We start from the raw sequence: 23,407 nt of genomic DNA on the forward strand, positions 1-23,407 counted from the left end.
TGACTACTACTTAAAAAAAAAAAAAAAAAAAAAAAAGAAAACGTGTTGGCAAGGATGTGGGAATTTGGAAGGCTTTGCATTCTTGGTAGGAATAGTATAGCTGCTATGGAAAACAGTATGGTGTTTCCCCAAAATATTAAAAATAAAGTTAACATTTCATCCAGCAATTTCACTTCTGGGTAGGTGCCCAAATGAACTGAAAGCAGGGTCTCAAGATATTTGTACACCATATTCACAGCAGTATTATTCACAACAGCTAAAACGTAGAAGCGACCCAAATGTACATCAATGGATGAATGGATAAGCAAAATGTGGTATATAAATGCAATGGAATATTATTCAGCATTAAAAAGGAAGAAAATTCTGACACATGGTACAACATGGATGGATCTTGAGGACATTATATCCCCAAGCCAGTTAAGCAAAATAAGCCAATCACAAGAAGACAACTGTACAATTCTACTCACATGAAGTACTTAGAGTAGCCGAAATCATAAAGACAGAAAGTGGACTGGTGACTGACAGGGGCTAGGGGTAGGAGAGAAAGTGGAGTTACTGTTTAATGGCTACAGAATTTCAGTTTTACAACATGAAAAGAGCTACTGGGATGCATGGTGGTGATGGTTCCACGACACTGAATGTATTTAATGCCACTGAACTACATACTTGAAAATGGTGAAGATGGTAAATGTTACGTGTATTGTGTCATAATTAAAAAAAAAAAAAAAAAAAAGAAGATACCTAGTAGGGCCCCAGCCATGGAGAGTGACAGACCAAGGAAATGAATGCCCTTGTTTTCTGTGATTTAGGAACCTCAGGCATATTTGAATAACTGATTCAATATTTTCAAATAATGTAATTTTAAAATCTTCATTACAGTTAAAACCAGTATCATTGAGAGCAAAAGCCTATCCTGAGGTTTCACTGTGATGTATCTGTTGGGTAAAATCAGTATATGGTTTTGTCTCATTTTTCATGGAGCTCTTTTAGGGTAGAGAAGGCAAAAGTGCTGAAACTCCAACCAGAACTAAGGCATGTTTCTTCTTCTTTCTTACAGCTGCCTCTTTTTTCCACAGGGTTAATTAGCTCCACATAACAAACAGGCCTGAAACAAGCATCTGAACAGGTAAAGCCTGAAACTGACCATAAAGTTCAGCATCATTTGGACACGAGGAATACTGAGAAAAGCCATCATGCTCTGTCACAGTGAATGAAGAGCAGCATTAAACACCCTCCACACTGAATGCTGCTGGAGTTATTCTGGATTGGCAAAATGTGACCTATATACCTCTGCAGTACCCATAGCAAATACCATTACTCCCTTCCCACTGAATTTGGCTGCAGCATCAGGATCCTGATCAGAGTTAACAAGCACATTGGATGAAACCTTTCTACCATCCCTGGCAACTGATGTGTTGTAAGCAAGGCCACTGCGACTCCCGCTCTGCCTCTCATCAGCACAAATGATTCAGCTTTAATTACACCACATAACAGCTACGCAACTGATGCCATATCCTGACAAGGAGCAGACAATAGGCCACTTTAATCAATTTCAGATCAGTGAGAAAGAGTACTATAAATTCAACTTACAGTTTCAAGGCTCTTCTGGAACTCCAGAAGTTTAGCTTCGGCTTCCTTATAATTCTTGAAGAACATACACAGTTCATACGTCTCCATCATCAATAGTAGTGGGGAGTCCTTTGAGGAAGAGTTTGAATGAAGTTACAAAATCCCAAAACTTAATTAATACTATTTTATTAATGAATAATGCCAATACAAGAGAAGTTAAAGCAAAAAAACCAAAAAGGCTTCATAGTAAAATTAAATCATATATGTTAAAAGCAAGGAAGTTAAGTTTATATTTCTATTTCCTTTTGGAAAAAAATATACTCAGGCCAGGTACACCTACTCAACAGTTTTTTGTTTTTGTTTTTGTTTTTGGTTTTTTTTGTCTATTCTATACTTGGTCCACTACACATGAGCAGGAGATGTTCCACTGGATGGTGCAGACACCTCTACCTACACCCCTGGATAATGGGCTCTGCTGATCAGTCAACCTACTACTTGTCTGCGGCATCAGTCCATACATTTCCATCACTTTGGTGGGTACTTTTTGGTCAGAGGATAGGAGTTTTGGAATTAGAGAGTATGGACCTGAACTATAAGTACACCACTTACTAAAGCACTCTGAGACCGTGGGCATGTTACTTAAGTTCTGTGAGCCTTGGTATATCACTCTGTAAAATGAGGATAATTATCATATAATATTATTTGGTATAGGATTCTCGTGAGAATTGCCTAAAATAATGTTTATAAAGCACTTTGCTAAATAAATGGTAGTTTTATTATCACTATCTGTTGTTGGCTAAAAAGGAAACCCCAAAGACCACAGATAGGAGTAACTGAAAAAGTCAATAGGGATATATTCCAAAATAACTGAGGAAAAGAAATGAACTACCTTAAAGAAAAGGTGGAAACCTCTGATGAGAGTTTTGCTCTTCTGCCTTGTTAATAATGTTCTCCAGATGACTGAGAGGTCCTCAAGGTCCCAGATGTGGCCCTCCACTGAGCCCTTAATGTGTCCCATTGCTTCAGCTGCAACACTGTCCTCCACAGAAGTGATGATCCAAACACAGAGACAGGGAATAGCACTGGCATCCTGCGACTGGACAAGAACTTTTCAAAATACGGTAACAACTGCGCCTTTGATTACCTGACAGAGGAAGTTTCCAGCAAAGCTACAACTACAGATGGGTATTTCCTGTTTAGGACAAGTCACCTCACTAGATTGGTTAAAATGACTTGAAAACCCTTCAAACATGTAACAAACTCTAATGGACAACCACATGGGACTATTACAAACCATCCTGCAGAGTATCGTAGGTCAAAAGGCCAAGAGACTGAGGGGATATATGTGGAGGTCAGGGAAGTACTAAGTGGAAGAAAACAAGACTGTCCTCCACAGAACTGCTGATCAAGGGACTGTCCTGAGCATCTGTCTTCCTGCTCAAGAGGCAGAGGAGGTCAGTCCACCAAAGCATCCTTCTCTATGTCTGCCAACCGGGAACCAAGGCTCTGACCACTTAAGTACTGAATGTCAAGGCACAAAGAAGTGCAGTAGATGGCTAGAGCCTAAGCTGGAGCAGCACAAAAAGTTGCAGTGACCTTGGAAACACATGCTGGAGACTCACTGTCAACACCCTACTTCCTCCCTGATTATCAGCCTTCCCTGTCCCTTTCCACTTTTTCTACTGCTCTCTGAGTCCTTAACTTAGGCTTCTCATGATTCTCACCTGGAGACATGAGGCCAGGACACTAAGGATTGGGGCCTGTTGTTTCACTGCTTCGGCCAGGAGCCAGCACCAGGAGTTTGGCACCTCTGAGCACTGGAGCAGAATTTCAAAGAAATCAGTCATCTCTTCTTTGTTTCTTTGCAGTTCCTGTGGGAACTTGTTGCAGACTTGATCATTGTCCATTGTGGAGCAGGACACTGAGGGTAAGTTCTCAAAAGCCAGTCTTAAGTGGTCTTGAAGGACAGGGCTGAAATACTGGAGAAGAGATTTCACCTAGAAAACACATTAGATGGTTAATGATTAAAAAAAACCAACTTCCAATTTCAGCTGGACCTGAAAATATTGGAGAAAAGCATACACAGAATTGTTCTTTCTCACCCTGAGCTGTGTCAGAGTGACCACATAATTTTACAAAGTTGTTTGTTGCTTTTGGGTGAGTTTCCATATTCAATCTGGAGTCACAAAATCTCCTCCTTCACCTTTTAGTAGTAACGACTAGCTCTTTGTCAGAAGCCGACCTACTGAAATCTTAGTAAAAATAATAGTATCATATCAAACAAAAGTCTAAGTATATACAACAGAAAGAACATTTTCGTCTGAGAAGGGTCCCTATTTCCTCTTCTTGGATAGCTGGCAGCAATCAGTGGCTTACCTCCTCTGGGTGGTAATTGTGGAGCTGACTGTGAATAATAAACTGTAACCAGTCGTTTGCTTTGGCACATTCTCTAAGGTAAGATGTACTCAGTTTCATCTTGTGGAGCCTGCAGAACTGTACCACTAATGCCCACTGGCTGCTGGATTCACTGGATAACCTGTAATTGGGAGTGGGGGCAGCAGAGGAAAAAAGTGGTTAAAATACAGCTTCAAACTGGAAAATTAGTAAAAATAAATAATTTAACTACAGTATAGTCTCTAAAAGGACTTTCAACGAATACCAATTATTTATTGGGCTGCTTTCACCCGTAATGCACAATTGCTTTCTTAGCATGTTGGCACAATTCACTCCTTTAACAACCAAGCATCCGTCAGACTAGCTATGTACCATCTTTAGGAGAATTGAGAAATTAGTCACTCAAGAATTTTTCTGAGTGCTTAATTCTCCTGCAGACTCACTTTAGAGTATCAGAGCCCTGACAGATGCCTGGGCTTCCCTGCTAAGAGAAGGAAACTGTTGAGACAGTCAGTGACAGGAGGCACAAGAGAATGATGAATTCCCTGGGTCTGCCCCAGTGGATAGCACAGAGGAAAGATGACATGAATGTGTAAAAAAAAGGGCTTTTGTGGACAGACAGTCCCCTCAACTTCCACTATCAACGGACATTAGCAAGAAATAATTAAGGCCATCACTTAGAGTCAAATTTTATGAGATCCAACCCTGCACCTTCTGAAGTGATTTCAACATGTAACACTTAAGAGACTTCTCTAACCAGCAAGGTAGTGGAGAAGACAAAGCTCCTCCCCATCTTCTCGGAAAATTCCATCTCTAAAAAGGGAATCATTATCTTCACACTCCTTTATGGATGGCAAGATGCAATTAAAACACATTATCCATTTACTGAGTATTTGCTATGTGCTGGATGAGTAAGAAGATAAGGTCTAGGGGGATTAGTGTTGAAGAAAGACTAGGCAAACAGACTGGAACAATAAAGCTGCTAGAAAAGAGACTGGGATTGTAACTCACAAACCTCTTTATTTCCTGCTGCTCAATGCTGTTCCATATACCTTCTTCTAAGAGAACAAGCAATTCTTCTATGGTTGCCTTTTCACCCACAGCCAGTTTAGATATTTTTTCAGCTATAAGAAATATAGACAACAAAATACAGTAAAGAGAAAAGGTCATGAACTGTGCATTTCTATTTGAAGAGTGTGGCCCAGAGTCATTTCACAAACCAATTAAGGGGGAGGGTATAGCTCACACTGGTAGAGTACATGCTTTGCATGCACAAGGTCCTGGGTTCAATCCCTAGCGCTTCCTCTAAAAAAAAAGAGTAAATAAATAAATAAACCTAATTACCTCCTCCCTCTCCCCCCAAAAAAAGTAAAAAAAAAAACAAAACAAAAAAACCCACCCATTAAAGGGCCCATGAAAGTGAGACAGAGTACAATCATTCTGCAGGGAAAGGATGAACAAGAAGATAACTGTTTCCTCCTCAACCACTCACAATTCAATGCCTTAGACCTACTTGTCCTTTGTCCTCTAAACAAACCACAGGAAAAAAAAAAGGTGCTGTACCTAGAGACTCTCTGATAAGGCTGTACTGAGCATCTTCATTTCTACACTTGTAGCTCAAAATTATATTGGCCACTTTCATATCAACTCTGAGCTTGAGGCTGTCGAGGCCAAGCAATTCTAAGAAACAAATACAGGCTGCTCCTATTGAAGGTATGTGGAAGGAGGAGAGCCCTAAAACATAGGCTTCATTGCCTACTTGCTGGATCCTGAAAAAGAAAGGAATCAAAATCAAATCAGCACATGAAAATTGTTTCTCATCAGGAAAAGCAGATGGAAGTACATTACTGATACACGGAGCGTCAGACACATGATTTATGACTTCCTCCCTCTTCCCTTTTCTCGTGCCTTGTACACATCCATTTAGGTTCTTAGTAGCTTTTAGTCCTCTTCTGGCTCCACAGCCCCCATTCCCTTATATTTTATCTTCTCCTAAATTACCTACTCACAGTCCAAATTATTTTTGCTTCCAACTCCATCCAGAAAACATGGAATAGAACTTAGCAAAGACTGCCAACTTGTGATCTTATTAATTATCAGTAGGTACACAAAGTAGCAAGAAAATTAATGCCACCTAAAGTTTGACATCATAAGTACATACATTTTAAAGGACTCATATATATACTTTTACATGAATGGAAAAATTTCAAGGAAAGATATATAAGAAATTAACCATGTTTATTTTCTGTGTAGAATGAAGATGAGACTGAGGGGTTTTTACCTTTCATTTCACCCTTGTGAACTACTTGGATATTTTACCATAAAGATGCATTACTTTGTTAACTATAAAGTAAACCAATAAGTAAATCAGTAAATCTACATTTAGAAGCTGATTATATCAAACACTCCTTCCAGTTCTATGCTATAAAAAAGTGAATTATAAAAGACCAAAATCTTAAATACAGAGTTTATATCTCATTATAGAATTCACTCTTTATAATAACTGCTAACATTTGGTAAGCTCCTAAATCATTTTTTTAAATATGATTTTAAAATATATTATTGTTTAAAAATATTTTTATCCTTTTTCCTATTAACAAAGGTAAGACATGCTAAATTCCAAAAAGCTTTAGATACACAGAAAAACACAAATGAAAAAAATTTATCTAATTTATCAGCCAAATATAATTACTTAACCGTGGTATGTTTGTAGCAGGGTTTTCTTTTTTTTTTAAATGCATGTTAAAAATACAGATATGCCTTTTATTAAGAGTATAAATTATGTTTTAAATACTCACAGCTGCTTGGGATTCTTGCTCTTGGTTAATTCCTGAACCAGAAAAGTACCAAACGCAAATGATGGCCGTCCGTGATGTAAATAATAAGCAAAATTCAGACGTTCTGCTATAGCATATTTATTCACCAGGTCGGGGCTAGAGAAATGTGGAAGCTGACTTGCTACATCTAGGGGGAAAGTGAAGCAATATTAATCTTCTGTATCTCACCATAATTAATTTCAGATCTGCATATGGAAAACTTAACTTTACAGTGGTAAAAGAAAACTGGTTATTATCATCATGTTGTACCACTGTGTATCACACTGAACCACCAAAATGTAATAGTTCTATTTTAATGTGTAGAGGTAGCCCTCATTTTATACAAAAATGTGTACCTGAGAAGTGACATAAAACATAAATTATGCTTTTCGCCAACTGAACTTACTTGTTACTTTAGATGCTTTAATTCTATATTTGATGATCCTTTAAGCTCACACTGGCAATAACCCTTTAACTACAAAATCTCTGCTAATGATCTGCAAATGGAGATTTTAATCCATTCATGCAGCTCATTACACAATGAAATCCATTCGTGTCGTATTTGTAACAGTCCTCTCTTCACTGAGGCCAACTCACTGTACCTTTCTCCAGTGAATACTTTGAGAAGGACATCCTTTTCTCCACATTAATATCCTCCTATGATCTTTTCGTTATCACTACCCGTACTTTTTTGATGTGGTATCCAGAGCACCTTATTATCTATATGGTAATACCACCTTTCTAAGACCAGCAGAGTAGCTCATTTTATGTTCCTCTGTGCCCATGAAAATAGCAGAAAAAACCTTTCTCTCCTTTTAGAGAAATTTGAATTCAAAAGATATTTGGGTGTGAAAAGTTGGTATGAAATAACTATTCCTATCAAGCCCTAATCTTTACTTGCTTCCTAACCACTTATTACCTATTAAAAAATGAGATAAAATAACATTTTGAACTGTTAAGGAACCAGTTCTGGAAAACAGTGCATCTGCTCTCATTTTAAAAGTTCAAAGTTTATTTCTGAAATAAAGTTGTATTCTCCCATAGAATTCCAAGGACTTTTTAACATTGTGACTTGGCCCTTATTAAAAAAAAAAAAAAGACTTGAAGACTTTCGAGATGTCTGTCATCCTACAAAGCTGTTACTTAAAAGTACACCCCCTTTAGATTAAAAACTTGCCATATGTCTTATCTGTATTCTTTATAAAATCAGAGTGACTCTGGTTAACTTTTAATTGCATATAAAACCATTCATTCATTCAATATTTGCTGACTTAATATAAAGCTGAATGAACAAACTTGAGTTTTTTATTCAGATAAGACCTTGATTTTCCAGTGGTCTGGGGGCTAGTCTGGAGATTCTGTATAAGAGAAAATTCGAGAAGGACGGGTATAGCTCAGTGGTAGAGCACATACTTAGGATGCACAAAGTCCTGGGTTCAATCGCCAGTACCTCCCATTACGATTAAGAAAAAAATTCTACCTAAAGGAAATTTTTCTATGGCCTGCTGTAGAAGCCAAATCACCACGCAGTTGCCTTATGGCCACTCTCAGTGGTAAAACCATATGGAAAAAGAAGTAAACATTCTAATTAAATATAACTCTCCAATTTTACAAATTGGTATTATGCCTTCATGATAACAGTTTTATTTACTTTGCATTTTATCTCCTCAAATATATTCTAAACTTCTAAAATCCAGGTAGGGAACATGCCTTCAGCTTCCTCCCTGTTCCCCTAGTATACCCAGTAGAGTGCCTGATCTCCACGAGGGGGTCAGGACTTTGGCTAAGTCATGAAATTGGAACCATTAGAACAGGACAGGAGACTGTCTACTCTGTAGTAACTTCGCTGAGATTAGAAAGGGTATTTTCACTTGAAAATGCAACAAGCATTACTTTATTCTGCATTCAACAACACTGACTGAATATCTATCACAGGCCTGGCACTACACTGAGCTCTGGGCACTAGGTAAATTCAATATACTGAAATTTGAGCTTAGTAATTACAGGGCATATATTGTGTGCAAAATACTAATTTGAAGCCTATTTTAGAGTAACAGAGGCAGAGGCACAGCAGGTAATATGATATTAAAGGCTAACTTTAAATGGGAAAGTAAAAAAGAAATAGAAAAAGCAGAGTTTAAGAACAGCACACACCAGGGACAGGGGGTGGGAAGGGACAGACTGGGATTTCAAAATGTAGAACAGATAAACAAGATTATACTGTATAGCACAGGGAAATATATACAAGATCTTATGGTAGCTCACAGAGAAAAAAATGTGACAATGAATATATACATGTTCATGTATAACTGAAAAATTATGCTGGAATTTGACACAACATTGTAAAATGATTATAATCAATAAAAAAAAGTTAAAAAAAAAAAAAAAAAGAACAGCACACACCAAAAAAAAAAAAAATCAGAGAAATTCTTATGGTCTAGAGAGGATGGCAATGTAGCAGCATCTGGCCTACCAGGTGACAGGAGCTGCACGAGCTTTTTAAATGCTCTGTCCCCTTTCATGCTCATGTAACATGTGAGGTAGACACTGTTACTAACATTATTTTATAGGGAATTGAAGAGAGGTTAAGCCACTTGCCCAAAGTATACAGCTATTATATGGCAGATCCAGAATTCATCTAATGCCAACACCTATGCTCTTAACCTTTATAATACTATACTGCAAATGAATAAGGATTTTTGGAAAGGAAGCAATTTAAGCAGAAGGTCCATATTACATTTCCCAGCAAGTACAGCACTTACTAGTGACCTCACATAATGACTTTTAACTCACAATATGTTTTCGATTCAGTCTCCTAGAAAATGTTTCCATTGGAATGTGCCTTTATCTTTAAAACAGAAAGTAGGGGGAAAAACTAGGTTGGCTTTACAAAAATGAATTTCTACTATCAACACTGCTGAAATGCTTCTAAAGCAAGAATCCGTAATGACTTACCTCCTATAGCCAGTGTGTTGGCAGACTGCCAGCCAAACAGTCTCCTAGGATCAAAGGGCAATAATGACTGAAAAAGGAGAAAAGTCAAATCAGAGTTAAAAGTTAATTAATTCTAAAGTAAGTAAACAAAATTATATGAAAGGGCTTCACAGGTAGTCTGCTTCCCTTCTCCAGGACAGCTAAAAACTTATCTTTCTAGACATAAGTTCTTTGAACACAGCTAAAAACAAAAAAGAGCATATGAGACATTTTTCTATTTTAATAAAAACAGAACTGGCTATGTTCCTTTTAAAGACTCTCCTCACTTCAAACTATGTCTGCAAAGTGTACTCTCTTTTGGTAGAACCAGCATCAATCATAATGTAAAAACGGGCTTTAGAAATGTCTTTGAATCAAAAGGCAAGAGGACTAAGAGGCTAGAAAATGTTACCATTTCTAACACGGCATGGTGCACTGAGGCAGGTCAGGAAAGGAAAGTGTGAGCCAACTAGATCAAGGGTTCAAGGAATGTGACGACCAAACCATCAATGACAACAACAAAGAAAAAACAGGAGACTAAGGTCAAGTCAGCAGAAAAGGTTGAAAGCAGGGAGCAGTGGCTGCTTGAAATCTGCAGGCCAAAGGTTTAGCAAAGATCGTAAACAGATGGTGGGAGGGATATAAGAGACATCAGAACTATTAAGTCAAGATTTGGATGGCTAAGAAAAGAGCAGCTTTAATTTTAAACTAAGAAAATCTGTGGTCTATTAAGGAAGGATTACTTTTCCTAAAACAAAAGACTGAAAAACTGCATCGGTCAACTTGAAAACAGAACAAAGAACAACCTGGAATCACTTTGTATTTTAGGCTGATTGAGTCCACTTTAGGTATGTTTTTATATAATCCATTTATATATAGTTTATATACAAGTGCTACTCAAAGCATTGATTTGTAATGAGATAAGAAGTTTGTGACAAATACAAATCCAGCTTATTGCTTCCTTCTTCCAGAAAGTCTTGCTACGCGCGAGCACACACACACGCGCGCACACACACACACACACACACACAGTAGCACCTGCTGACACATACCAGTAACAAGCAGTTCATGGACTGGCACTTGCCTGGGGACCACAATCATGAATAGCCTCAGTCTATACCTAAAAATTCTTCACATTGGAGTAAGAGAGATTTTGTACCTATAGGGATTATAAAGTTTATACTGAACTGAAGACACTATGGGAATATGTGTACCCAGGGGAAAAAGCAAAAGCCTTTTGACTTGAGAAATGAAAAGAAAGTGCTCAGGGAATCCGTGAATTCCTTTGAAATATAAGCAAAACTACACGCCATTTTTCTGGGTAGAGGGTTCATAGCTCCCTCACATTCTTAAAGAGGTCTTTCTCCTGAAAAGGTTAAGCAGCAGTGACTTAAATAACCAAACAGCCCTATTCCCTGACAAGAAAGAGTTAGAAGTTATCGGTGGTAGGATGAAGTGGCTTTTGATGAAAGTAGCAGACAAGTATGCTGACCAACTACCTGTTTGCTCTCAGATCCATTTCCACCTTTTCCATGCTTGGCCCTGAACTGCAGAGAACTGCATATCCCAAGCTCACTTGCCCTCTGGCTATCAGGTAGGTTTAGCCATGAGAGACAACTTGGGAGATTAAAGGTGGGAAGAGGGGAGAAACCAAAGTGTTTTCCCCCTTCTCTGTTTTCTGGGGCATCTCCTGCAAGGTTCCAGCCCCACCCTCTATGTTCTCAGCTCCCATTAGGCAGCCTTGGTTGTGAGTTTAGCTCTCAGAGAGGCTCCAGCTGCTGGGTTCAGATACCACCACACTCCTGCAGCCTTAGGGGTGCCGATGGCTTCCTTCTTTGCCTATTTTGGGTTGTCTTACCATCGCATGTTTGGTTTCTCCATCTTGCTATCATTCTGTGTAAGTAACTCCTTACGTTAAATGGCCTCCATTTGAAAGATCCAGAGTGGCCTCTGTTTTCCTGGCTGAATCCTGCCCGATACTCCTCAATACTGTACCTGAATAAGGTGGTAGAGTGTAATATCGGGCGGCAGGACACCAGGAACAGTGTACTGTGGGAAGAGAGCAGTTCTAAGCTTGGGATAAGGAGTTAATGCCATCTTCAGTAGCTGGGGATCTACTTTCTTCAAACAGTTCTCATTTTCTTCATTCTGAACAACCTAAATAGAAAGACAGATAATACGGTGTAATGTTTTTCTCTTCTCCAAATTTAAGTCCTTTTTCTACAAGAACCCTGTGAAACCGGATTAGCTTGAGACAGTACATGGTAGTGAAACAGCACTAGACAAGGAGTCAGAAGCCAATAGTTCTAGTTCTGATTCCTAAGACAAACTAGCTGTGTGACCTTGGGCTAGATACTCAATATCAGGCAGACCTCAGTGTCCTCATCCATGAAATTACAAAGTTCAGCTAGATAAGTGGTTTTCAAACTGCATAAAGAAAAGTTGTTTGAAAAAAGGCTCTGCTACTACAATCTTTATTATTTAAATATGAACTATTTAATTAGATATCAAATAGTAAATATTTTAAAAGAAAAAACCTACTATACTAGATGACTTTTAGGTCCTTTCCTCTCAGCTCTCAAATTATTCTATGAATAATTTCTGACCAGTGATTAAAAAGAAAGGAATAAATAACCTTGAAGTTAAGATGCAACAATCTAAAAGAGATAGTATTAAATTAAGCTAGCATTTTTAAGAAACTTTTGAAGACCAGATGTTTAACAGCACTCTTAAGTTCCCCCAAACCAGCCACACTATACTTTCAAAAAAGCAGAGATGAGAAAAATTTCACTGGGTCCCTCAGAAGTTTTTAAGGGTAGCTAAAAATTATGATTTCCCTTTTACCTCTTGAAGAGAACAGTAATAAAGAATAATTCCCAAGTCACAGATTTAAAGTATACTTACTCCAAGGAGCAATTAGATCTTGACTCTATCCTAAGAACAAACCTGGAGTATCAGAAAACAAATAAAGGGAAAAAATCTCTACACAGCATTCGGTCATCCCTTGGTATCCACAGAAGACTGGCCCTAGGACCTCCACATATACCAAAGTCCGTGAATGCTCAAGTCCCTTACATAAACTGTGTAGTGCAGTCGGCCCTCTGTATCTGTGGATGTGGGACCCGCGGACATGGAGCGCTGACTCTGTCAGTTCCCTTTCAACTTAAGAGGATATGATATAAAGCTTAAAAATTCACCCTTGCTTTATGCTCTTTAATAAAATACTTGTAAGTGGTTATATTTTACTATCAACTGAGATCAAGAAAACCCATAGATACCTCTGTTACATTTAAAACTATTTTGCCACAACAGGTAACAGTGTTGTCCATACCTGGCTGACACCCCCAGGGGCATACATTGTGGTAGCAAGGGCCAGGAGGGTATGTCCTTCCAACAGCATACTGCTTACACTGGCCTGGTTGCTGGGAATCAGTATCTGAGCATTTGCAAGGCTAGCCTGAAAGATCAGTTTGGGATCTGGAAAATAAAAGAGTACATTTTTCTCCTTGAGAGACAGAAATACTAAATTAAGAATTATATAATTCTAAAAAAAAAAAAAAAAGATTTATATACTTCTAAGAAAGAAAAATTTTAACTCTATCTATATAGTAAGAAGCACTAAGTTTAAAAGCAATGGGAAAACATCACAAAGGGGAAAAAATAAAGACCTGTCCACATAAAAATAAAAAAACAACTTATAATCAAACAATGAAAACTGAAAAGGTAGTAATGAACAAGGGGAAGAATCAACAACAGATGACAACCTAAAGAGTAACGTCTTCAACAAAGAGTTCATAAAAAGCCCAAAACACTGACTCTAACACAAATGGACAAAAGAAGTAACCATTCTACAAAGGAGAAATATAAATGTCTAACACATAAATATATGTAATTCATTAGCAATAAAGAAATGCAAATTAAAATGATAATTAGATGCCACATATCACTTATCAAATCAGCAATGATTTTTAAAAATATTCATCCTCAAGCACAGAGCTGGTCAGTGTGTGAGGAAGCTGGGACTTATGGAAAAGATGGCATAACCCTCCTGAAAAGCAATCTAGCCTTACAGCAAGAACCTTCAAAATGTGTATAATCTTTGACCCAGGAATTTTATATACAGGAACCTACCCGTACTAAGGAAATAATCTGAAACAGAGACAAAAATTTTATGTTTGAATATATTCAAGACTATTATTTATAACAGAAAAAGACTGAAAACAGCTTTAATGTCAAAAATGAGAGGACAATAAACTAAATAAGAGTATATTTATACAATGAAATATTATGTAGTCATAAAATGGTCACTGTCTCTAGGACACAGGAAAATTCTTACGGTATAATTATTATATGAAAAAAGCAGTATACAAATACATGGATGTTTCTGGTTATATCCCTAACATTTACAGACTATCACAAGGTAGGGGATCAATAAATACTTGCTGGATGAATGAAATACAATATAGACAAGGTTTTAAAAAAGTATAGAGAAAATAACTAAAACAAAACATTAAGAGTTAAAATATACTAAGAGTTACCTCAGATACTTATTTTCCTGTCCACTTAGGCTGTCTGCCTGTGGAGGTGTTATCTTCCTGATAGTTGTCTGTGGCTTCCTCTTTTTTTTTTTTTTTTTTTGATACAATAAACATATATTACTTTATAATTAGCCCCAAAATAAATAAATAAATACAACTAAAAAAAAATGTCAACTCATATTATGAAAAATATTACTCATTTGGAAGGAAACCAAGCATTACAGAAAGCGAAGACTGGCTGTTGACATTCCTTGCCTGTGTTGTGGCTCGGACTGTCCTCGTTCCTGATCCTCTGGAATAACACCCATTCAGCCCTCTGGGGTCACAGGGCTTTTCTACCTGATTGTAACTGGGCAAAGCTCTCAGTCAATGGCTCCACTACAGAAGACATGACAATCCCACATATACTGTGCACTTCTTTTCACTCCAACTGGAGTTTCTTACTAGAAGTTTCAGGTCAGACACCTGGAAGATAGATCACTTCCTCATGGAAACAGGGTATCAATCTACCAAAGTGCAGGAATTCAGCCTGTGATGAACTGGTAAGATGAGAGATATCCAAAGCACGAGGTTGAGGGAATGTAAACACATACACTGTCTGCTCCAAGTCTGCTTTTCTTGGCTGTCAAGAGGCTAACATTTTCAGTCTTCCACTTCTTAAATAAAGCTTGAGTCTAGATTATGGTCTATGTAATCTATTTGTCTACAGCCAGATGATTTATTTAAAGAGCTCACAACTTCAACTCCATTCAACAGACCAGTTATTTATCCAAAGTAATTTTTGTATTTAATACAGTACACTCATACCTGTTAAATTACTGGAAACGTGCCGACACTGAACTAAAAATTCAAACCAAGGGTGAGCTTCATGTAATTCTTTTTTTTCCAAAAAGGGACAATTTATAGGACTAAGTCTGTATATAAAACAAACAAACAAAACACTAATTAACATACAGCATAAGACCGATAGTTACAACTACGTTTGCTCAGGTGATGACAAGCATTAAAAAAAAACCCTTATAATTAGAAAGTAAATATAACACAATATACTCCCACTCGTGTGTTGTATTTTGCATATGTCTTATGATCTGGAAATAGAGAAAATTTTAGAGACAGATATTTAAAAAGTGCTTCCTATCATGATGAAATTTTACCAACTCTGTGTAAGACTGACAGACATCTTGTACTTTAAGATACTTTGTATTTTTTTTTTTACAACAAAAACTCCTTAGTTTTTTCAAACTTAAGAGGTTTTTAAAAACCTTTACAGAAATACAGAGAAGCTAGAACTAAGGAGTTAAGGCTCATTTGAAAATATAGCTTTTAAATCTTCACTTGCCAGAAGCTTTGGGGAAAACATTTCTATGTCTAAGTAAGCCTCAATAATATAAAGAAGAAACACTCTCTGCTTGAATTCCTAGTCTTCACTACACGAAATAAAACACAAATGTTCTCATTAGTGCATGAATATGGGCTCTGGAATCAAACATAAGTAGAACTAAATCTGGCTTTACCATTTACTTGCTGTGTGCCTTAAGTAAGACACTTAGTCTCTCTCAAAGCTTCAGTTTCCTCATCTGTGAAATGGAGGTGGGAGTAACAACCTCACAGGATTTTTGTGAAGATTAAATAAGATAATGCATGAAAAACACTTAGCCTAGTGCCAAGAACACTGTAAGCACTTATAGATTAGAGACTACTACTATTATTATTATTGACCCAACAGCAATTAATACTGGCCACAGATATGATTCTGTACGTGGGTCTTAGGTAGGTATATATACTGACGTCCATCTATCTAAATATAAATTTTAGAGCATATCTAAGATACCTTGCAGTGGTTACCAATTCAAAGTTTTTAGCATTTGCTTGGTAATAAAGTGTCAAAGAAATCGAAGTTAACCTTTAGAATCTTCCTCTTTTAAATACATGATAAGCATTTAGTTGAATGTTTCATTGAACTAAAAGATGTATCAAATGTTAGAGTGGGGGAACTACTTCAAAAAGAGCAGTATTCCTCATGTGAATGCTGAATATTTTCCTAAAAGTCACATTTAGAACTGGTATGGAAAGAGGAACGTGAAATCATGCTCAAGGACAAGTCAGTTCTTGGTACTCACTTGTAATAGTCGAGATAGACATAAAGAAGATGCTGCAGACTGTGCTCCAAACAATAGAGGATGAAACAAGAATGGAAATCCCAACCTTCTTTGGACCTATAGTTTTGAACAGGAAGGGTATCTTGCATCACACCCCCAATACGGTTCAGTCTTAGAAGAAAGAGTTCAAAGTCTTCTAGTTCAGATGTAAGAAAAATCCCATTCCTATTGGGCAAGTTTAAATAAAAGATGGCAAGTTTATAAAGACGTTAGATTCAGAGCAGACCAAATATTTCCCATTGTTAAGTAGTCTCAACTAGTTAAAAATAAGTATTTACAAATTAAGACTGCCAACTCTTACTCCACAAATATGTTGAGACACATATTTTGCTAGTTTCCAATAAAGGTTTCTGCACCATTGTAGTATTTTAAGGTAGTAATGACAGTCTCAAGCTACCTTAAATAATTCAAAAACCTAAACTAAGCTATCCCCATTTTTGTTTGTTTGTTTTGGACTGGAACTGTACAACACAGTGTGGAAACAGTGGTTAGCTTTTGAAGCTGATGTTTTAAACACTTAGGAAGTTACCAAAATATCCAAACAAAGTCAATGAGAAATTAAAGCAGAATAATTTAAATGGACCAACCATGAAAGAATAGAAATTTGCATTTAAATATTACTTTTTATAAATTTACTGTTAAATACATCATACATACCATCAAAGGAGTATAGAAAGCATATTACGTGGAGTTTAGAGAAGCACCATGTAGCCACACCCAGATAACAGAACATTATACCTGGAAGTCCTAGATGTATTCCTCCCTCTTTGTGTCCTTTGCTCTCAGAGGTAACCACTATCCTGACTTACATGAAAGCAATTCCCTTACTTTTATTCACCCATATAATTTTACAACCCGTATGTGTAACCCCAAATAATACATGGTTTGGTTTTGCCTGTTTCAAACTTTACATATATATATATGGAACATTCTGGATATACTGTTATCTTATTTCTTCTACTCGACACTGTGTGATTTATCCACGTTGATATGTATGGCTATAGTTTGTTCGTTTTCAATGAAAGTGTTCTACTGTGTGATTATTTTATTTATCTGTTCTACCTTTGATGGTCATTGTTCCTAGATTTTTGGTAAAATAAATTTACAGTTCCATGACTACAAATAAGGAAGAGCATCTTTTCATACGTTTATTGGCCATCTGAACTCCCTCTCTTGTGAAATGTCTGTGTGCACTGGTTATCTCTCCCCTCCAGAGCCAAGCTCTACTCTTCTCCTGCTCTGTGTCCCTGAAGGCTCATCTATATGAGTTATTCTAGAAGATTCCTGTGCCCTCAGGCTCCTGTTTTGGTTCGCCCTATGGGAGACCTCCATCGGGAGATAAGAATCAGAAAAAAAAAAAAGGATGGGGATACCTCGGTGCTCTCTGTGCTGGATGACAGAAGATTGGCTGACACTCTCCACTGAGAGACACAACTCCTGCCAGACAGCTCCCTTGGTCTCAGTAACTGTTGTCTTCCTTTGCCCCATCAGGTCTTTTAGAAAGCATAACCTACCCCCAAGGTCATAAAGATATTCTTCTATATCTTCTAAAGGCTTTATAATTTTACATTTGCCATCTAGGTTTTAAAATCTACCCAGAATTGATTTCATGCATGATATAAGGCAGATGGTCCAATTTAATTTCCTCCCATATAGCTACCCAGTTATCCCAGCCCCATTTGTTTAAAAGACTGTTCTTCCATCCAGAAAGACTGTTCTGCAGTGCCACCTTTGTCATATATAAAGTGAGCACACCTATATGTCTGCTTCTATGCTCACTATTCTGTTCTACGGGTCTATTTGTCTACCCTTGCACCGACACTCCCACTGTCTTAATTGCTGTATCTTTAGAGTAAGTTTTAGTATCTGGTAGAGCAAGTTCTTCTTTTTCAGCAGAGCTATTATTGACCCTCTGAATTTCCATGTAAATATTTATACTAGCTTGTCAAGTCCATTGCTGAGATTTTTACTGAGATTGCACTGTATCTAAAAATCAACTTGGGAAGAATTGATAGCAGGTTTGTCTTGCTCCAAATCTAAAGAGGATGCTTGTGATGCTCCACTATCAAGTACAATGTTAGTTTGAAGATTTTTTTAGACACTCTTTCAAGTTAAGGAAGTTTGTATCTATTCTTAGTTTGTTAGTAATTTTTATTATAAATAGACATTGAATTTTATCAAATCCTTTTTTATATCTATCAGGGTGATGCAATTTTTCCCTTTTATCCGTTAGTATAGTAGATCTCATTAATTCATTAGTGTCATAATTCATGTTAAGTCATACATATATTAGCTTTTTAAACAATCAAGTATTAAACAAAGTATCTGACAAGAATGTAATACAGAATTTAACTGTCAGTAAACAGGAAGAAAAGGGTTTACTGCAATGAAAAGAACAATGAGTAGAAGAAAGCCAGGGTTAAAATGGCTGAAGCCTGAAAGTAACTGGCTTGGTGAAGCTCTTAACTTCTTTGCAGTTATGCTTCACATCTTTCAGTTGGGTAGGACAGTACAGCTATACTTCCCCAATAAGTATAAATACAAAATAATATATGGAAACTAATTTTAGGAAACTTAAAAATTAACATAAGTTATTAAAGTCTCCTTATATTATTTTGACAGCTTAGGGAGAAAGATTAGATTAAACCATATGAAAATTGCTGATATTCAACATTTCTGACCCACACAAATGGCATGTTCATATAGTTCAAGTTAACAGTTATTTTTAGAAATGAATTAAAAGTTTAAAGTCTTCAGTTATCACTTCAAGAGATACTTCTCCTCACTAATTTCTTAACTGAGCAGTCCTCTTTAGTCTAAGGCCATGTGTGGCGTACAGGTGCAGTGACAGTACTGAGAAGAGTGGGAGACATTACAGGATACTAAGGTAAATTCATCTCAGCTCTTGTCACTTGGTCCTTGTAGCCCCATGGATAGCTTACTATATCTACACCAAAGCACATACAATGTTTTGGAAAGGACCTTCATCTAGAATTTGAGAGCTATTTACTATCTGATGTTAAATGCATGTGATTTTAAAACCTCACTATACGATAATGCCCTTTCAATTTTAAAATACTATCAAACAATGTTGAATTAGATTCATGGCATTTCAAAGGAAAAAAATTACACCATTATATTTTATTGTTCTTCTTTTTACTCATCCCCACAGTTACTATACCTGGCCAGCTTATCTAAAATTTCATTCTTCATGTAGTTGCTGCAACAAGTATTCTGATCAACAACATCAACAGTCAGAGGGGGCCATTTGTTCTGCTGAAGTGAAGCGAAACTACTCTGGGTCTGAAATTCTCCAATCCATGAGATAATGCTGAGCCAATCATGGTGAGCTGTGAGGTATCTCCAGAGGGCTTCAGGAGAATACGATTTGTATTCTATATTAAGAACAAAATACATTCTAAAATAGCAATGAATTATGATTATTGACACAAAACTCAACACTAAGCAACTGAGTAAATATGACAATCTGGACAAATATTTAAATAACAGAAGAATTATTCAGGCCCTCTGCTTCTTTTGCTATTTTCCTCTTTTGTGATAGTGTTCATTTTATAATTAATACATCAGCTGAAGGAAGAACTAAATGTTGCTTCTCATTACTCCAGTGGTTAAATGAAATTTGTGAATTATCTGTGTGTTTCATTTATCTTTGCAGCCCTCTTTTTTCCTTTTCTTTTCCTTAATATAAATAAAAACTTCAGCTGTAATAACAAACACAAATTTGACACCCTATGAATTACCACTGTCAACCACCGTCATTCCCCAGAGCCCTGGTGTGATACAGATCTTCAGTTTGTACAAGAGAAGAAACTCAAAGACTATTTGAAAAAACAAAACGTCACTTTGAGCCTGGGAAGAGAACTCTTAGCCCTGAAATCTCTATTCACTGAACCACATGACTTTTCTCTTTGACTATTACATTATAAATCCCTTATAAAAACCTCGAGATAACAGGTCTTAATGGAATGACTTGCATTTTAAAACAATTGAGTATTTTTCCTCCAAAATGAATTTTAAAATGGAGACACACCAAAATATTCAAATACCAATGCCTAATTTAATCCTCATTCAATATGTTCAGATTTTAGGCTTTTTCACACTTGCCTTCTGGACTTATCCTGGGGAGAAGGATGGATTCTTGCGTGTGTTGATTCCACCACTGAGCCCAATTTAACACAATTCTATGATCTTGTTTGTTAAGTTTATCTTTATGATCATATTTCAGGAACGAGTCCAAAACAGACTTGTGCTTGAAAAAATCTTGTTCCTTTATCCAATACCTAAAAAACCAGTAATACAAGTTTTCTTTTTTAGTTTTGGAGAAAAAGTAGCATTCATTTTTATCTCCTCAAGAAGTTCTACTCTTTTGGGGAACACATAATTCAATAATCTTAATTTTGTATTTATTATCTTAAATATATATATATCTGATTATGCACAGTCCCCTCTGGATGACACAGCTTTTATCTTCCCAGGGAATGTAAGCTCAGTTCCACATAAGAAGGCCGTGCTAACAATTATAAACACTGTCCACAATATTCTTCCCATGTTATAAAAAGGGGGCTAATGAGACTACCTGGGAAAGGACTGGATCTGCATATTTTCTTGGAAATGTCCTGAATAAAACTTCTCAACTTGATGCACGAAGTCTACAGTTCTTTTTTCTTTTTCAGAAAAATATTTTTTCTCTTTTAAAATTTCAACCTTGAATAAAAAGTAATTAAAGCAGTGACCTCACAAAAATCAAGAACATTTGCAAAACAAATGTCATGAGACTAAATGCCATTTAGGAATTGTATTTTGAATATCTGTGGTAATGTGGTAATTTACCAAATCTTCCTTTACCACAAGTGCAAAATGGTCATTTAAAGAGACAAAGAAGCTGTCATACTTTTACTTACTAGATATTAGTTGAATATTAAAATAATTCATTTTTGAAGTTTCACCAACATTTATGAGAAAATGTAAACTACAGTCTCACCTTTACCTACCAAAAAGTCCCGTATATTTTTATTAGTGGTATAAAAGCATATCTTGAGCAACTGGTCCTTTACATTGAAGCCCTGTAAATACAGAAAATCAAGAAAAGTTAAATTTTGTAATGGAGCTATTTTGAACATAAATTTATGTTGAATACAGAAGTAGTCTAATATAGACATATGCCGTGTTAGAATTTCACAGCTTTTCTGCTCTTATGAACATTCACTTTTACATTTATCATACACATTTACTGCCTATCCCTACAGTCCTAAAGTGCTTATTTTTGCCAGAAAAAAAGCAGCACATAGAAAAATTTAAGGTAATGCCAGGCTACTATAGGACCAAAACCACAGGTATCTGCTATAATTCTGCTGAAGACAAAAGTCAATGCAAATAACAACCCTTACATAGTTTCACTCCTTTGAACTTTCAGAAAGTGACCACGGGCAAGACCTGAACCATGCAGATAAGGGCCAGATCTCAGCTTGGTCCAGGAAGTCTACCTCTAGAGCTTTCCCGTCTCAAATGAAGTAAAATGGAGCACAAAGCAAAGGTATAAGCCATTAGAAAGTTCAAATGGAGATGTAAGAGGTCGCATGAACAATGTAGAATGTCCCCCAACAAATAATGAGGTCCTGGGCATGCTCTAACGTGTGCGAAATCTTCTATGAGAAACACTGTCTCCTTCGAACCAAAGTGCCAAGTCTAACAGACAGCAAGTGATAGAAATTGCAATAAAAAATCTTTTCAAGAAAGTTCTTAGTACTGAAGGTTTGTCAGTATTATTGTCATTTCCTAGTAAATGCTACACAAATTTCTTAGTATGTGACACAACTATGGACACGAATCAATTTTCATTATCAACCAGAAATTGTATTAAATACATGGAGAGCTTCTCTTACATTAGAGACTTTATGATTAAACAGATTATGCCACTTACCATATTCTTCAAAAGCTCAGAGGCTTCCTTTATATTGTTCTTTTTCAAACTGTCAAAGACCAAATCTAAGCCTATTTTAATCAACTCCTTGAGTCTTTGAGCAGAATGATTGTTAATCCTGAAGAAAGTCTGTGCCTCTGGTATTTTGTTGTTTAAAATGGCATTGGCAACAACTTCCTAGGAAAAGGAAGAAAAACATTTGCCTTCTGAGTTCTTTTTTATTAGTGTGATTATCAACATGGGACTTACACATTTACTGAGCACCTAACCAAGGGACTTTTACTGAAAACCTACTAACAGATTTGGCTCTTTGCACAGGAGATATGAAGTTGACCAAAATATAGACTCTGTTCTCCAGGATTTTTTAGACTAGTGAAAGAAATACAAAAAAAAAGCCCTGATTATAGTACTGTATAAGGGTGATGATACAGGTATTCTAGGGTTACAGAGAGGAGGGTCCAGAAGAGGAACATCTAAATGAGAGGGATGAATACAAAAAGAGATAAACAAGGTCCTACTATACAGCACAGGGAACTATACTCAGTAGCTTGTAATAATCTATAATGAAAAATAATATATGTATTTATAACTGAGTCATTATGCTGTAAACCAGAAACTAAGACAATACTGTTAATCAACTATACTTTGATAGATAGATAGACAGACAGACAGACAGATAAGAGAGATGAGGAAAAAAAGCTTCCTAGTAGAGATTACCGGTGAAGTTTTAAAGACAAGTAAGTGTTACATACGTTTATTGAGATAAGAACACACGTTCTGAAAGGAATATTATGTGCAGAGGCATAAAGGTAAGAAACAGTATCAGGCCTTCAGAGAACTCCAAATTACTTAATACAACTGGAGAAAAAGATGGAGACAGTAGCAGATAGACTCGAAAGAAAAGCAGAGGTCTATCAAAAAGGGAATTGTGTGTGCGACATGGATTTTATCCTGAAACTTATGCAGAGCCACTGAAGGATCCTAAAAGCAAGAGCGATATAATCATATATATGTTTT

The 23,407-nt window shown here is 36.6% G+C and overlaps 1 protein-coding gene across 4 annotated transcripts in view; it reads right to left on the minus strand.

Annotated features, from left to right (window-relative positions):
* Window positions 1–23,407, minus strand: part of SPG11 (SPG11 vesicle trafficking associated, spatacsin) — a 75,749-nt gene that overhangs the window by 25,713 nt on the left and 26,629 nt on the right. For 3 of the 4 annotated variants that reach the window (XM_045524297.2, XM_045524296.2, XM_074366032.1), the window contains 17 exons: window positions 22,391–22,567; window positions 21,462–21,533; window positions 21,047–21,174; window positions 20,575–20,750; window positions 19,631–19,844; window positions 16,411–16,614; window positions 15,098–15,204; window positions 13,084–13,229; window positions 11,748–11,909; window positions 9,735–9,801; window positions 6,762–6,927; window positions 5,527–5,732; window positions 4,979–5,087; window positions 3,946–4,105; window positions 3,294–3,566; window positions 2,459–2,665; window positions 1,591–1,698 (listed from right to left, as the gene is read on the minus strand). In XM_045524297.2, coding sequence (XP_045380253.2) covers window positions 1,591–1,698; window positions 2,459–2,665; window positions 3,294–3,566; window positions 3,946–4,105; window positions 4,979–5,087; window positions 5,527–5,732; window positions 6,762–6,927; window positions 9,735–9,801; window positions 11,748–11,909; window positions 13,084–13,229; window positions 15,098–15,204; window positions 16,411–16,614; window positions 19,631–19,844; window positions 20,575–20,750; window positions 21,047–21,174; window positions 21,462–21,533; window positions 22,391–22,567 — 2,682 coding nt within the window. The remainder of the gene's footprint in view (window positions 1–1,590; window positions 1,699–2,458; window positions 2,666–3,293; window positions 3,567–3,945; window positions 4,106–4,978; window positions 5,088–5,526; window positions 5,733–6,761; window positions 6,928–9,734; window positions 9,802–11,747; window positions 11,910–13,083; window positions 13,230–15,097; window positions 15,205–16,410; window positions 16,615–19,630; window positions 19,845–20,574; window positions 20,751–21,046; window positions 21,175–21,461; window positions 21,534–22,390; window positions 22,568–23,407) is intronic. The other variant, XM_010965249.3, reaches the window with a different exon arrangement.

This window comes from Camelus bactrianus, chromosome 6 (assembly GCF_048773025.1).
Source record: "Camelus bactrianus isolate YW-2024 breed Bactrian camel chromosome 6, ASM4877302v1, whole genome shotgun sequence".
NCBI classification, from domain to species: domain Eukaryota; kingdom Metazoa; phylum Chordata; class Mammalia; order Artiodactyla; family Camelidae; genus Camelus; species Camelus bactrianus.